Below are 16,386 nucleotides of genomic sequence, written 5' to 3'. Positions count from 1 at the left end.
GTATCTGTTATTTTTTTAAGCCGATTTGCTGATAAGAAAATTTAATTTTAAAAAGTCCTACTTTGTCTCTGATGCAGTCGCAGTCACGACTCTCTGAACGTTTGTTCAGCTTAATGATAATAAAGCTGCTGATACAGTCGGTTCCTGCACATTGAGAGGTTCTGTGAATTAAACATAAGGTTTAAGACATTTCAACAAAGTTTTGTGTTAAGGAGTTTGTGTTATTTTTTTGAAAGGAATTCTCTGACTTCTTCATAGCGTCACTTATCATGTGACACTCATCATGTGACATATAGGGAATAACTTTCTGATCAATAATATAAGCTTTAGATTGTCTACTTACAGTGAAATCTCGGAAATAAATGATGTTTTTTTGTTGACCTAATCTTTGACAGATCAGCAACAAACAACTTTTGGTCTGTATGACATTGTAGCAGCTGTGTGCAGTGGCCAGGTGTTGATCTTGTTCACAAGTGGATAGACTGTAAAAAGATTTCAGTCATTTTTCATTCAGACACAAAAACAATGATAAAGTACCGTAAGTCCCAGGATCCAACAGTTATTCTTTTACCTCCTTTCTGTGAACAACACAACGTGACAGCAAGCGGAGCGCCTCCAATGCATTTATTCAGAAAAATAAGAAATCTCAGAAATCTCAGATTACAAAAAGAGATCGTTTTACGATTAACATCAAGGCAGAAAAGTCATGAACGGTTTTCTGTAGGACATGGACAGTCATCCAATCAGGGGTTGAGTCAGTCCTATAAGTGCACACATAAATGTAAATGTGACAAAAGCATCTACGAGTTCTTCTGCGGCACCTTGATGGTCACCTGGCAACACAAGACAAAAACAATCAGAAGGGAAGAATATTTAGCTGAGTCATACGTGTCATTCCTGCCTCTTGGTGACTTTTCTGTCCCCAGGATATCTCCCTCGCAATATTTCCCTCAAAGTAAATAAAATGTATTTTACAAAATGCTTTTATTATAGATATCAGTATAATATTTACTCTACTACACTATAATACTGCATATAACTGTGGTTTTATCCCCTTCTTTGTTGCACAAACACTTGTTCTTCCCCAAAGTAATTTTTAAGTTTCAATGAGACAAATTTGCAATATAATTATAAATAAATAGAAAAAATCCATTATTATTGTACAGAACAAGTTAAAATATCTCTAATTATAAAAAAATATATACATATACATGGAAACAATATTTATAATTAATTTATTCTATAATTATTGTCATTTACATCATTAAATCATGTCGTCTGTACTGTATAATCAATCTCCATCGTTACATTTGGTGCGAGTTATTTTTTTATCGTTACCACTGGATCACTACGGTTCAGACAGTGTTTAAATATATCTCATTATGGTTTTGATTCTAAACGTACAGTATTTGACACATTCTGACCTTGATGTTTGATTAAGATTTTTTTTTTAAACAAAATGAGTCTTAATAGAGACACAAATAACATGAAGTGGTCTGATCTTACATATTTATACTAAACATTATATTATCATTTTTTATTAATTACCGTTTTGACTTCTGTGTAGTTGTCCAGACCATACTCTCCAAGTTCTCTGCCGTTACCAGAAGCCTTGTAACCTCCAAATGGAGCCTGAGCCCCAAACACGTCGTAACAGTTAATCCTGCACAAACACACACATGCACAAACACACACACACGCACGCACGCACGCACGCACATTAATAAGAAATAAACTTGTGATGTTACAGAAAACTTAAAAGTAGGTTATGACTCAGACACAGATTCCAGAGGTGAGAAGAAACCAGGACCCTTTGTTATTATTATTATTATTATCATCATCCACATACTTTGATAAAGCCTGTTACACTTTTATTGTAATTTTTTTTCCAATCGTAAACTGTAATAGCAGCACTCTGCCTACTTGTGTCACGTGATTCCAGACCTGCGTAACATTGTTACATGTTGTTACAGTTGATGCATGTAAATGCCGGAGATACAAAACAGAACTTTTCTGTAAAATGCCTCAGTTCATTCCTGAGTTATCACGAGTGAACCTTTATTTTAGCCTTATGAGAATCTGTAGCTTTACAGACTTAAACGTTTGCGTTGATAGGGATTCGGCAGCGACGCTCCTACCAGACTGTGCCGGCACGCAGCCCGTTGGAGACGTAGTTGGCCTTGTCGATGTCCTTTGTGAACACGGCGGCTGCGAGGCCGTATTTCGAGTCGTTGGCTCTCGTCACCACCTCCTCCAGAGATTTAAACTTCAGGATCTGCATGACTGGACCGAAGATCTGCAGGAGAAGAGTCCGCTCAAATCAATAAATAACACGAGACAGAACAAAAACATTTTCGCCTTGTATAAATATGTATATATAATATATATACATATATATATGTATGTGTGTGTGTGTATATAAATATATATATATAGCTGAAAGACATCTTGCGAGACACACTGCAGTAAATATAAACGGAGACAGAGTGTTACTATGGAGACAGCCATTGTGTTTGTGAGATGACCACATTACTCTGAGAGATAAAAAACACTCACAGGGACCAGGAGGGCAGGTTTTGTTTGGGACGCTAAGCACTGACAACATGTTGATGTGTAACGAACCAGAAATCTTCTCCAGCTCCTTGTGATGAACACTTCTGATTAAAGGGGCAGTAGGTGATTCTGGAGAAAGATTGTTTCTCTTGCCTTGTTGCTGTGATTCTGCTGCTCTGGCCATGGACCCGGGTCCTCGGTGTGAGAGTCCAGCGCACTAACCACGAGGCCAAAGCCGTGGAGTTGCGGCGCCACCCGGCAGCGCATCTCTTAAGGTGTCGACGAGTGATGTTTACAAACTGCGCTCGCAGTTTGTTTGTTTTTTTTCTTTACAGAGCTTGGGCTCGCAAAAGCGACAGCCCATCGGACGGTGAGAAAATATTCGCGGATTTTTACAAAACGTGTGTTGCTTTAGAATCGCGTACTGCCCCTTTAAGACCTCAACGGTCTTTCCATCACACCAGTGAGAGGGAGACAGTTATTTTCATTACCTCTTCCCTGGCAATGGTCATGTCGTCCTGGACGTCTCCGAACACGGTGGGTTGGATGAAGTATCCTCTGTCGGCGGCCGCTCCGCCGCCACACATCAGCTTGGCTCCCTCCCTCTTCCCGCTACTGATGTAGCCCAGGATCTTGTTGAACTGCTCCTGATCCACCTGGACAGGTAGTCACAGAGGGAACAGTGTGTGTGTGTGTGTGTGTGTGTGTGTGTGTGTGAGTGTGTTCCTCCACACCTTGTTATGTTTATTAAAATATGTGCAGGGATTGTTGGTAGTGATATGAAGAATACTACAGATCTCTTGAGCTCTGAAGCGTTTGTGTGTGACGATATACATTCATCATAGTAACAGGATGTAAAATAAATTTTGGAGATGTAGTCTGTTCTGAAATAGGGGTCGACCGATTATCGGCGCTGATAATTCACTCCTAGCTCTAAAATTAAAAAGATACTAGAGGATTATTACAGTTGTGGTCTTGTTGAAAATCCTAAGTGTGTGTGTGTGTTACCTGAGGTCCCTGTTCGGTGTTCAGGTCGAAGGGGTTTCCCACCACCCTCCTCTTCGCTCGCTCCACACTCCTCTCCAGGAACTCGTCGTAGACCTCCTCCTGGACGTAGGTCCGAGAGCCGGCGCAGCAGCACTGGCCCTGGTTGAAAAACAGAGCGAAGTGCGACTGCTCCACTGCGTCTTCCACTGCCGGAGGAACAACCACAACCTCCATGTCACAACACTAAACAATACTCTCAGTATTATGTCACGAGGTACGACTCGTCCTCTCTTGACAGAAGAATAATAAGAGTGTGACACGTCGCCCTGATGACTGTTGATGTTAACAAGTGCAACAGTTGATTATTGATCACATCACACAGTCGTGTCCGGACCAGGGTCCATAAGGTGTCATCAAATTGTAAAAGAAGAATGTTGATCGCGTTTCCTCAAACCACCAAGACGATGTTTTGTATTTGTCCACGACACCAAAGTTATTCAGTTTAAGAAGCTTAAATCAGAGGATTTTACCTTTTTTTTCATTAAAACTACTTGAACCGATTAATCGATAATCAAAATAGTTGGTGATTCATTTAGTAATTGATTACTAATCGTTCAATCGATGAACTGTTGCAGCTCTACTCGGAACATAGCTACGCTCTTTTCATCAGAAAGAATTGAGGGGTTGAACATATATTAATTTTTTTCAAGACTTTCTTGCACAAAACCAAAAGACTCGCCTGGCGTAGTCAGACTAATACTCAAATGCGCATTAGTCTGTGAAATTTAAAAATATCAAGTACTATAAATCAAATGCTTTTTCGTCAGCAAAATCCAGACTGAGAGTCTGACAGAGCAAATGAAAAGAGCTCCCAGAATTCATCTGGGTGCCAGGATACAAAACCCACTTGTTTGAGTGACTCAACAAACTAATCTTTACATTACTCCGGGTTCTCTCACTAGACACAGAACCGGGAAGCAGAAGCCTCCACACACGGGACCAGTAGTTTGACAGAAGTCTGATTTCAGGATGAAATGATTGACAGTTTAACAGACGGATCACACACTGTTGGCGTCGGACAGGATGATGTTCGGACTCTTTCCTCCCAGCTCCAGAGTCACCTTCTTCAGGTTACTGTTGCCTGAAGCCTGCTGGATCAGATGACCCACCTGAAAGACCAGAGAGGAAAGATGTATATATACGTTTTATTTACAAGTGGCCATTCAGCAAGTTGTAGAAATATTTATACTGTATAGAAGGAAGTACAGTAACACAGCTGACAGCTCAGACTGGTTGTTCCAGTTGTTGTTCCGGTCTAATGTTGAGTGTGTGTGTGTGTATGACCTGTCAATCATGACGTTTCACCTTGTTTAGTTTTTTTATAGCATCAAATAACTTATCGAAACCAAACATTTCAGAAACATGAACTTGAATTTACATCAGTGTGATAAAAAACAGAAACCATCTCTACTTTGATTTTCAAGTTTGATGAAGGAGGCGCAGTTTAGGACCTATAGAGATCCAGATGTTTTCCTTTGGGAGCTGACATGTCGTCCATCTTTATATACACTCAGTGAGTTGCGACTTTCTACTACTAAGTGCTCATAACTACATGAGCTTTATTGTCTCTACAAAAATGTTATTGTCCTGCAAACAATAACACAAAAGGGGTAAAAGAGCAGAGAGCGGGTCCTGACCTCTGTGGATCCAGTGAAGGCCAACTTGTCAACATCCATGTGCCTTGCGATCGCAGCCCCTGCTGAAGGGCCCATGCCAGGCAGGATATTCACAACACCTTCTGGGAAACCCACCTGCGAACAGAACCGAGTGGAACCAGATCTTCAGAACACCTGGTCATTGTGACAGAGATTAAAGTTTGAACATCATTTAGAGAACATCGATTGATGAAGTGTGTGCACTAGGCCAGAAACCAACGGTACCTCTTTGATCAAGCTGGCGACATAGAGCGCTGTGAGCGGCGTCTGCTCCGCGACCTTCATCACCACAGTGTTGCCGGTCGCGAGGGCAGGGCCGAGTTTCCAGGCCTGCATCAGCAGAGGGAAGTTCCACTGCGGAGAGGAAGATCAGGAGAAAAGACGAGGTTGCGTTTACTCTTCCGTCCGATAAAACAATTGCTCGGTATCAGCCCGGAAAAGGGTTATCGGTCGACCTCCTCACAGGTATGATCTGTCCACATACGCCGATGGGTTCATGTCTGGTGTAGCAGAAATAATCTCCGTCGATGGGGATGGTCTTTCCCTCCCATTTGTCCGCCCAGCCTGCGTAGTACCTGAACACAACACAAACACCAGAGGTTCGTCTCTTCAGGAAGTACACAGCAAAGCTTCCTGGTCTCAACGATGAGATTCACTTAAGAGCTAAATTAAATATAGTGGTTTCACCTCAACCGAGGCAGAAGTAAAGGTTTGATAAAGACATTTTAGAATCATTGACAGATTTAATATATATACATACATACATACATACATACATACATTCATACACATATACATATACACATATATAGATATATATACATACATACATTCATATATACATATATATATCGGCTGATGTATCGGTATCGGGAATCTTGTACTCCCTAATATCGATATCGGCCCCAAAAAATCCATATCGGTCGGACTTTTAAAACTTTGTCTGTTTCACAACAAAACTTTAAAATGCCAAAAATCCTTTGTGGAGTTTGTTCACCTGAGACATTTCACCACGTGGGGAACATCCACAGCGTAGGATACCGCGTACGGCTTCCCGTTGTCCAGCGTCTCCAGTTCCTGTGACGACAACACAACGTCAGCTCTGCACAACCATATTATGGGATATGACCCCAATTACAAATCATATGTAATATACAAGATGCTGTTACAGTAGAAGAGACATAAGTAATGTGTGTGTTTGACGATCTGGAGGAAGATTCTTGCTCTATTTCAGTATTTACATCATATACTTTAAAAATGCAAAAGTAATTTCTGTTTATAATGTTCACACACGGTTTATGTTGTAGAGATTATTGCTCATGTTTTTGTTTCTGTGGTTCTCCTTCCGGTCCAGACTGGTTGTGTCCATCACTCTTTTGTCACAATCGGGATCTTGGGTGTTCAGTCGTTTACAGCCACAGATGATAATAATCAATATGGCATGCCGTGACCTTAACGTCAAATAGGCTGACTTGCTTTACAATGTCGTTTCCTGAAATGTAAACATGACTCACGGCCAGATAGGCTGTGTCCCTCTCGATGGCGTCGGCCAATCGGTGGAGCAGAAGTCCACGGTGAGAGGCGTCCATCCGTCGCCACGGTGACCCAAACCTGAAGGCATCACGCGCTGCTTTCACTGCCTTGTCGACATCTGCCTGGAAATATCAAACACCACAACACGAGAGGTTACAAGACATTTTTCTTCACACAAGGAACCGACAGCTAGTGAAGAAACATTCGCCAATTTTTTACAAAAAGTGTATTGGATTAAAATTGCTCACTCCCCTTTAAGGAGGCTGCTTTGAAACCTGTTAACGTCTAAAGCAGAACCAAACTCAAATCTATACACACAAACGTATCACTGCATGCGTTAGTTGGTGTTACACACAACTGCTTCCCCACCTTCACTGGAACAACAATGTGAATGTAAGTTCACCTCGTCAGCCTCGGCCACTTGACAAATAACTTCCCCAGTCGCTGGGTTGATGGTCGGGAAGGTTTTCCCGCTCGCTGCATCCTGCCACTGGTTGTTGATGAACAGCTGAAACGTTCAAATGTGCGATTTGATTTTTACAAACAACATATTAATTCTCAGCTAAAGAAATACTTGTCATCACACGACACAGTCGTTAAGAGAAAATGAATATGTTGCTGTCGCTGTGATTCAGGTGGAATGTGATTTCTGGCTCCATAAGTTGGAAAAACAAAACAGAACTTCTTAAACCTGAACGATTGTTAAGCAAGATAAACGCTGGAGACAGATATTTACACGTCATTCATACATGATCAGACATTCACTTATAGATGGTACAGTAAGTGCTTCACTTGTCACAGTCGTATCGTTATTGGACTATTGGACTTTATTTATTTTGCTTCTTTCTAGTCTTCATACACATTCATACATATTCATACACCGCCAGAAGATCCATCAGAGGCAGCTTAGGGTTAAGTGTCTTGCTCAAGGACACATCGGCATGCAGACTCGGGGAAGCTTGGATCAAACCGCCGACCTTCAGGTAGGTGGACGACCACTCTACCTCCTGAGCCGCAGTCGAGAAAGGCTCTGTCCTCAGTCCATGCTTTGTACATAAATAACATAGTTAATTGCTGCAGATATTCACTATTTTTATGATAATGTGTAATAATAATGCAGCTGACAGCTTCCTGCATGTTGTTGATTCAGGTCATGTTGAAAGGTTCTGCGAATTAGACATGAGCTGTAAGTCATTTCAACAGTTTCTGTTATTCAAAAAGGGAACAGTGAGTGTGTTTTGCGTTTAGGACCCTCCTTGAAAACGAGATGGTTCATCTTATCCTTCCAATAAATGTTCATAATAATTTGTATGCATAATTTTAAACTGTAATGTGTAATCTATATACTTAACTTGATATAGACCAAAGCGTCTTATGTTTCTATTCATAACAAATGGACTTTAGTCTGCTCGCATGGTGCAAAGTTCATCACATCAGACATTTTTCCTCCCAATTCCTTCCGAAAACAAAGCACTTGAACGGGACATTCTCGTAATTCCTCCGACTGCAGTATGAATCCCACACGTCTGAAGGGGTCAACGACATGACGAGGCAGGGGCAGTTCTTGGACTGGCCTTCTTATCAGTAAAGTAATAAATCACCTTACACAACCTCCCTCCCTCCCTCAGCTCCACCACGTGAACCTTCACCGAGAGGAGACATGTGGCCATGGCAGTGGGGGGTGGGATTACTACTGTAAACAGGCTCGTTCGGCTCGGTTCCTTGTGGCTCAGGAGGAACTGTCGGTCGTTCCACTGGTCCACAGGGGTTGGAGGTTCGACCCCCGGTCCCCATGCACCCTAAGATTGACTTGTACTGTTAACCCCCCCTCGCTGCAGCAGAAGACGGTTGTTGGACCTGGACCATGAATCTCAGTTCTTGTCTCTAACAACTCAATGGTCCATGTTCGATCCCGTGATACCGTCACGTGCACGGGAGCCCGCGACCCAACAACCGACATCGACGCGCACTTGTTGATTCGTCGGTTTTTGTCCAGTGTCCAACATCCTACCTGGTTGAACTGGACCTCGGGCCGGCAGCTCGGCGCGGGGATGGCGAGAGACGAGTAGAGATTCGTCGACAGGCGACTGAGTCCGGGAAGAGTCCGAGAGAACAACGCGGCTCGCAGCATGATGCTTCCTGTCTGATCGATGGATGACAGAAGATCCACTGGAGCTCCGAGGCCCCTCTTTCTACCGTGACGTCACCGCCCTCCTCCAGATGACTCGGGGCGGAGCCCCCAGGAGTGACCAGCAGGTGGCAGCAACGCATCACGTCACGCTGAAGGATAATAAGGAAATTTGAATGTTTGTACTTTCTGTAACTCAGACATTGAAACTATTGAACTTATAATGATCAAAGTTTAATGATTCTACCATTATAATGATCAAAGTTTACCGATTCTAACATATGAAAGTGTAAAGTTTGGTCTCCAGCTGGAGGACAAGAAAGCAGAATTTGGGATCAACAATTTAATTATTTTATACACAAATGTCGTTTCTCAAAAACACTCCTGTATTCACTGTATATTTAAACGGAATAATACTATACAAGAAATATGTAAAATGTTTTAAAACTCGAAAAGCCCTACATCTGTATGAATATCTATGTCCCCAATAACTGATTGATCACCACTCATTTTTTTTTTCATTCATTCTATTTTTGTTTGTTTCACTATTATTTATTTGTATCTTGTGTTTTCTTGTATTTCTTATTGATATCGTTTGCTCAGTTGTTATTGTTTATTTTTTGTAAGCTGTATTCTCTTGAATATGCCTTTTTTGATTGTAAATAATTCAATTTAAAAAATAAAAACAGGGAAATGCATGATCGTTATCATTACATTTGTGCAGCGTACATTTGGTGATCAGCTCACAGACGGATCTGAGCAGATATGAGTTTTGGGTTTTGTTTTATTTATGCGTATATTTTGACGTTGTTTTTTTTGTATTTCCTAACTTGGAATCAATAAAGTATCTATCCATCATATCTATCTATATATTTTTATATAGTAAATAATGGCGATACTGATCCATACCAGTTGGTAGCAGTAATGCACCAATTTGTTGTTTACCAACCGCCAAAAAAACTCGAGAAGAAGAAGAACTGGCACGCTGCCTTCCCTCCAGTCCAGCAGGGGGCAGTAGTGCTCACTCATCACTGAGTTCTGTGTGCGCCGGGGAACAGAACGCTAATCACTAATCACTAACTCGTATATTCGCTCAGCTCGTTCGAGCTAGTTAATAACTATTAGTCCACCACGTGGCAGCCGGGTTGGTCGGGCGGTAATGTTGAAGTCAGTGAGCTGTTAGCGTCGAGGCTAACTGTTTTGCTGGTTGATACAGTAGAGCTATTTTAAGTTGCTAGCTTTAGCTAGCTCAGCTAGCTCCTGACGTGCTAGCTAACGTTGCTCCGTGCGGTTGAAAAGCCGCGGTTGAGTTTCCTCCGTCCACAGCAGGTCGAGGTGAGTGTGGTCATGACGTTAATAGACGTTATTAACCAATGTGTCTACGAACTCACTGTTTGTGTTGTTTTGTGATGTAGCTCTGAAGGAGCCCTTCCTCCTGCTGCTCTGATCGGTGTGTTTGTGTCGCAGCATGGCGCTCAAGTCGGGAGAGGAGCGTCTGAAGGAGATGGAGGCGGAGATGGCTCTGTGAGTACAAGCACCTCTTCACTGAGGTCGTGAACAAGAACGAATCTCAACAGCAGCGTAGATAGAATTTATCACAGAAGAGTATGGAGATCAGATGACCCTGCGCTACAGTGTGTGGCCACTAGGGGGCGGCGATATAGCCTCGAAATGATATCACGATATTTGAAGAGAATTTGATATTTATGACGATACAAGAAAAAACATTATATTGCTGATTGCAGCATTTATTAGTGCAAATAAAGGGAAGGACTTTTCCAATCCCTCTTTCCAACTAGTGTTTTCTAACTACTTTACAATATTATCACCAATACAATTTTAAGTGTAAATGTAAACAAACAGCAGCAATTGAAACAAACCGTCAGTCAAGCTGTGAACACTCACTGCTTATGAAAATAAAATACAAATGCTTTCAAAACGTTAATTACAGATGCCTTGCATCTTTCCTGGGGGGTATTACCGTAGTGTTTACTCTAGGGGAGGATTCAGACCGTCCTTCCTCTCTACTATTCCTTGAACTCAGTGGAAAACGTCATGAGGTCAATGAAAGGTGTCAAGGAGGATTCATAGGACTTAGGAAAAGAGAATCCGACTCCACCAACACTCTACTAAGTCGTCATGTGAGGGTGGATGTTGTTGATGAGTCTGTCGTGGTGAAACGACACATTTCTGAAGATGAACTACAAAAACCTAAGCGGCTCCATCAGTATGTTTCATGTTTTACCACCGTGTGACATCACATGTTATGATTGATATGTAACAGTAACTTACATGATGACATCTCTTCTGGGTCATATTCATACTCTTCTTCTCCTACTACTTCAGACTGAATCTTTTACGTCGGTGCATTGTCAAGTGAAATATTGCTGAAGCAATGAATAGTGGGTCTGTTTCTCCTTACTCTCACATAGGAAGTTCCAATGCACCCTATGGTAAATGAGATAGAAAGGAAGCACTGAAGCAGCTTTCCTAAACATTTAGAGAATCTGAACATTTTCATGGTGCTGATCAAATACTTCCGGGTCACTTCAAGATATTGGAAACTTCCTAAGCAAATTTGACAATTCGACCTCACCCTGCGAGGGCAGATTAGCAGGCTGACACACACTCGCACTCAGAGACAAGACATCAACACTGTAAACTGCTCCAAATCAATGTGGTCTAACCCTGACCCTTAAATGTTTGTCCAGATTCATTTCTGTACGTAGACTTTAAAAATCCAAACGTTCAGACCCCCCCCATGTCAGTCGATCTCTTCTCTGCTGCAGGTTTGAGCAGGAGGTTCTCGGTGGCCCAGTGCCAGTGTCGGGAGGCCCCCACGTTATGGAGGCCGTACCTGTAGCTCTGGCCGTCCCAACACTTCCAGTTATGCGAGCCATTATTGGCACAAACACCTACAGACAGGTTTGTACTATTGCTAGTTGTGACTGGAATAAGTCATTACAATGGTAATATTGAACTATCAGACTCTTGACTTTCTCTTGTCTTCTCTCTCAGGTCCAGCAGACATTAGAGGCCAGAGCTGCTAGTTTTGTTGGTCCTCCACCTCCGACCTTCGTGGGACCAGGTGAACACAAACTCCCACACGTGCACAATAGTTTATATTGTGTTCAACATGAAGTCATGTCAGGCTCAACTGTAAATCCCACAGAACTTTCTACGCTGACGTCAACCTACTCACATTAAAGCTTTATTGCAGAATCCATCATTTAGTTTCAAATTGAATGTGCTGAAACCATCCAGACACATACTGCACACAGGCACACACACACGTGTCATGCTATACCCGTCGGATGTTTACACTAGTCTCGACTCACCGTGTGACTCTGGTCTGACCCAGCTCCTCCAGTTCGCCCTCCCCCTCCTCCCATGATGAGACCAGCCTTCGTCCCACACATCCTGCAGAGACCCGGTAGGTTTTCAGTCACTAGTTCACCACTTAGTCGTTACGAGTAGTAACTTTCCCTTAAAATAGTTAATATTATTGTTTATTAATATGACAGCTGTGAGTGTGGAGAGGCGCATGTATAAAAAATAGATCCATAAACCAGATTTCAGATCAAAGCCTTTTGACAAATACTTTGACTGCTCTGTGATTAAAAAGCTTTTTGTTACATTAAACGTGTTAGATCATTTAGCATCAATGTAACATTTCTAAAACGTTCCTAATGTTACTATTATGATGTAAGCTGTCATTTAATCTTTCACCTGTCTTGTCAACAAACAGCCTGAGTCTTGTACACACTTTGGTTAAAGATAGCTTAACCCATTTACAATCAGATTACAATCAAACAGTTTGATTCCATGACAGCTGACCAGTCAAACCACCTTCAAGGGACATCAGAGTCTGACCACAAGTGTAAATGAACTTGTTTTGTCAACCCACACACGACGACGTGAACAGACGTGTTTAATAATCACACGTAACCACAGGTCGCAGTGAAGACCAGAGACACTGACACAAGCTTCACTGATGGCTACCATCTACTTCCTGTTGGTTGTTGGTTTTTTTTCTTGGGACCTGCACAAAAGAGAGGAGGAGGAAAACGAGCCATCAGATTCAGTCAGATCACATTTTTACACCAGGGCTTAATGTGACCAGGTTAAAATCAGATTCTAGATTCCATCTGTCATATGTCTGTCCCATTTGTAAACAGATTACAGTCGGGTGATCGAGGAGGGGAAACTGGAGTTATGTTATTGATTATCAATGAATCTCACGTTGGTCTGGTTCATATGTTTCCTGTGTGTTGATATTGTGACATTGTGTCATCAGCTGGTCAGAGGATGCCGATGATGCGAGGTCCTTCGGTAGCTCCTCCTCTGCCCAGGCCCCCTCCACCTCCTCCCATGATGCTCCCTCCCTCGCTGCAGGGCCAGGCGCCTCAGGGTGCTCGTCAGCCCATGCAGCAGCACATGGCTGCCGCCCCTCAGGTCAGAGCTCAGCTATAACTGTGTGTGGGCCGATGTCTCTGTGATCTCTGTACAACGAGCCATTCATTTGTCTCTCTCTCAGGTCCGTGACATGGTCACCATGGTGTCGGCCCCGATCTCACGCCAGGGAGTTCCGCCTCCCGTCAAACCGAGCCAGTCGATCATCCAGGCAGCACCGACCGTGTACTCGGCTCCTCCCGCCCCCGTCGGACATAAAAGAATCGATGTCAGAGCTCAGAGACAAGCCAGAATGGTATTTATATTCAAATTCATCATCTTCCAAAACATTGTGTGTGTGTGTGTGTGTGTGTGTGTGTGTGTGTGTGTGTGTGTGTGTGTGTGTGTGTGTGTGTGTGTGTGTGTGTGTGTGTGTGTGTGTGTGTGTGTGTGTGTGTGTGTGTGTGTGTGCGCGCGCGCGCGCGCGCGCGCAAGTTGCAAAACGGTTGTTCAGAGGTCAGGAGTATATACTGTTATTTCTCTGTCTTTGAGGACTGTATATTATATTAGTAACGTCTGACTCTGTCTTCCCAGGAGGAGCTGGCAGCTCGTGTGGCCGAGCAGCAGGCAGCGGTGAGGGCCGCAGGTCTGCTGGACAAGAAGGAAAGTGAAGACAGCGGCGCCATCATCGGACCCAACATGCCTGAGCCCGCCCACCCTGAGGTAGGTGTGAGTGACAGGCTGCTCTGTGCTGATGTCATAAGTCTCATTTTAAAAGGATCACTTTGTTCATTTATACTCATGATGCTACTCAATAACCTGTGATGATTTGATTTGATCACAATATATCAATTACAAAAAAGAAAAAAACTAAATATTTTCCATGACATAAATCTTGAACATTATCTGGTCCCGCCCCTTCGATCTTTAAAGCTTCAAATGACTAAACGATAAAGTCTCTCTCAAAACTTAAATGTATCATTTTGAAAAATAAACAGTCTTTTTCTTCAATAAATGTAAAAATAGAGCTGCTCCATCTGATACTTGTCATTAGTATCTGTTTGTATCTAAACTTCAATATTATTGATAATTTTTGTTTCATAACCGAGGTCAAAGAGAAACTCTGTTGGTTCTGGAACATGTTTTATCACTTTGTAAATTCAATACTGCACAAATTATGTTCAAAGTAAAGTTTTTGCAAATTCAATTTTAAATTGAGTATAGACATGCAAAAAAGTAAATATGGCAGGGAAAATAATATTTTATAATTTAATAAATCTTTATACAAAGGATCCACAACTGAAGACATGATGTGGACATGTGTTTGTTTCAGCCTGTGGAAACTGCTGCAGACGACAAGAAGAGAGCAAAGTCTGACAAGGTGAAGAAGTGCATCAGGACGGCAGCAGGGACGAGCTGGGAGGACGCCAGCCTGCTGGACTGGGAATCAGGTACAGACCACTACAGACCAGACCAGTACAGAAACCTTCATTGTACTTTTAGAAGAACTCCAATAATTCCTCTTCAGTCTGTCCCATGTCTCTTTCCTCTGCGACCTCTGGAGTCGGAGCCGTCGTGATGTTTTTGTAACTGTTGTTGTTGCAGATGATTTCCGTATATTCTGCGGCGACCTCGGCAACGAGGTCAATGACGACATACTGGCCCGAGCCTTCAGCAGATACCCGTCGTTCCTCAAAGCCAAGGTGATGTCACCGCTTCAAACTGAAGCACACGCTGTCATTTAAAACAATACACTTTGTAAAAATCAATTATTGCCACTTTGATGCCATTTGCTGTGTCATGATCTGGGCTGGTGTGAAGGATTCTGTATCTGCTCATTTCAGACAATAACTAATCATCATTCAGTTCATCTTTTAGCATGTGAGTAATGATCACATATATATAAATATATATTTATAAATAACCCGAATACAGAAGGAAATGGTGGCAGCAGAAAGAATATGGGAAACTCATAACTCAGGGTTCATGTAGTGGTTGTCAGAGAAACTGACATCAACATGAATTAAAAACTAAGACAATCCAGAAGGAGCAGTGGGCGTGGCCTGACTGAGAGCTGGGTCACCTTCACCCATTGGGCGATACCAATTTATCAATCACATGGTGTCCACGCCCCCAACTCAGTGCATTTTCGTCTGTGTGACTGTTAATAGGAAGAAACATAAACTCCTCAGTCGCCCTCTGCTGGTCAGTACAGGTAATTCATCTGTTCCTCAACCGGACTTTGCTCTGTGTGTGTGTTCGTGTTCATCAGGTGGTGAGAGACAAACGAACAGGAAAGACCAAAGGCTACGGCTTCGTCAGCTTCAAAGACCCAAACGATTACGTCCGAGCCATGAGGGAGATGAACGGTCGGTCTCGTCCTTGTGTTTCATCATCACCACGTGTTTTCACGTGGCGTGATCGTTGAGTGACATCATGTTCATATTGTGTCCAGGGAAGTACGTCGGCAGTCGGCCAATCAAACTGAGGAAGAGCATGTGGAAGGACCGCAACATGGAAGTGGTTCGCAAGAAACAGAAGGAGAAGAAGAAACTGGGCCTGAGATAGTGTGTGTGTGTGTGTGTGTGTGTGTGTGTGTGTGTGTGTGTGTGTGTGTGTGTGTGTGTGTGTGTGTGTGTGTGTGTGTGTGTGTGTGTGTGTGTGTGTGTGTGTGTGTGTGTGTGTGTGTGTGTGTGTGTGTGTGTGTGAACAACTCTTGTGATTTGTCCGATCAGAGGTGGAATCTGTTTTTTCTTCCTTTAATAAAACATCATTTATTAATCTTTTATGTGATTCCTGTCAAAACCAGGCCTCGGTGGCTCCCCCACTGGTCGGCAATGGAAGTTTAGTGGGATGATTTTGTCAGTTTCTTCTGATGAAGAAAAACAGTTCAAATATCAACCTTTTAAAATGAGTGTGTCCTAGAACATCAATCTGCAGAAACCATGACTTTGTATGAAAAGAAAGTCAGAATTTGATGTTTTAAATTGAATTATGAAAATATTTACTTTTCATAAATTTAGCTTTATATCAAGTATATAACTACATATATAGTTATATAAAACTATATATATTATA

At 42.5% G+C, this 16,386-nt stretch overlaps 2 protein-coding genes across 4 annotated transcripts; one reads left to right on the top strand and one right to left on the bottom strand.

Moving 5' to 3' along the window:
• Positions 1 to 607: 607 nt before the first annotated feature.
• Positions 608 to 8,995, bottom strand: LOC118302465 (aldehyde dehydrogenase, mitochondrial). The gene is made up of 13 exons (XM_035628617.2): positions 8,800 to 8,995; positions 7,192 to 7,296; positions 6,770 to 6,910; positions 6,253 to 6,332; positions 5,719 to 5,830; positions 5,481 to 5,609; positions 5,238 to 5,351; positions 4,607 to 4,709; positions 3,562 to 3,746; positions 3,045 to 3,209; positions 2,139 to 2,296; positions 1,549 to 1,663; positions 608 to 833 (listed from the first exon to the last, which is right to left on the bottom strand). Exons 1-13 carry the CDS (start codon positions 8,917 to 8,919, stop codon positions 801 to 803), a joined length of 1,560 nt encoding a protein of 519 aa, XP_035484510.1. The 5' UTR covers positions 8,920 to 8,995; the 3' UTR covers positions 608 to 800.
• A 937-nt stretch (positions 8,996 to 9,932) lies between these two features.
• Positions 9,933 to 16,089, top strand: rbm42 (RNA binding motif protein 42). Of its 3 annotated transcripts, none has more exons than XM_047332345.1 (13): positions 9,933 to 10,251; positions 10,384 to 10,440; positions 11,706 to 11,841; positions 11,935 to 12,004; positions 12,278 to 12,349; positions 13,214 to 13,371; positions 13,454 to 13,624; positions 13,903 to 14,031; positions 14,642 to 14,759; positions 14,914 to 15,011; positions 15,581 to 15,677; positions 15,764 to 15,875; positions 15,984 to 16,089. In XM_047332345.1, coding segments are annotated over exons 2-13 (1,218 nt in total). In that variant the 5' UTR covers positions 9,933 to 10,251; position 10,384; the 3' UTR covers positions 15,985 to 16,089. The 3 variants fall into 3 exon arrangements, with proteins under 3 accessions (XP_047188301.1, XP_035484553.1, XP_035484535.1); XM_035628660.2 differs by having other exon boundaries at positions 10,332 to 10,440; positions 15,764 to 15,904; positions 16,017 to 16,089; XM_035628642.2 differs by lacking the exon at positions 15,984 to 16,089 and having other exon boundaries at positions 15,764 to 15,923.
• The last annotated feature ends 297 nt before the right edge of the window (positions 16,090 to 16,386 follow it).

The sequence above is a fragment of the Scophthalmus maximus genome, chromosome 1 (genome assembly GCF_022379125.1).
Source record: "Scophthalmus maximus strain ysfricsl-2021 chromosome 1, ASM2237912v1, whole genome shotgun sequence".
NCBI classification, from domain to species: domain Eukaryota; kingdom Metazoa; phylum Chordata; class Actinopteri; order Pleuronectiformes; family Scophthalmidae; genus Scophthalmus; species Scophthalmus maximus.
Note: the sequence above shows the minus strand (reverse complement) of the source record. Positions and strands in the feature narration are given on the sequence as shown.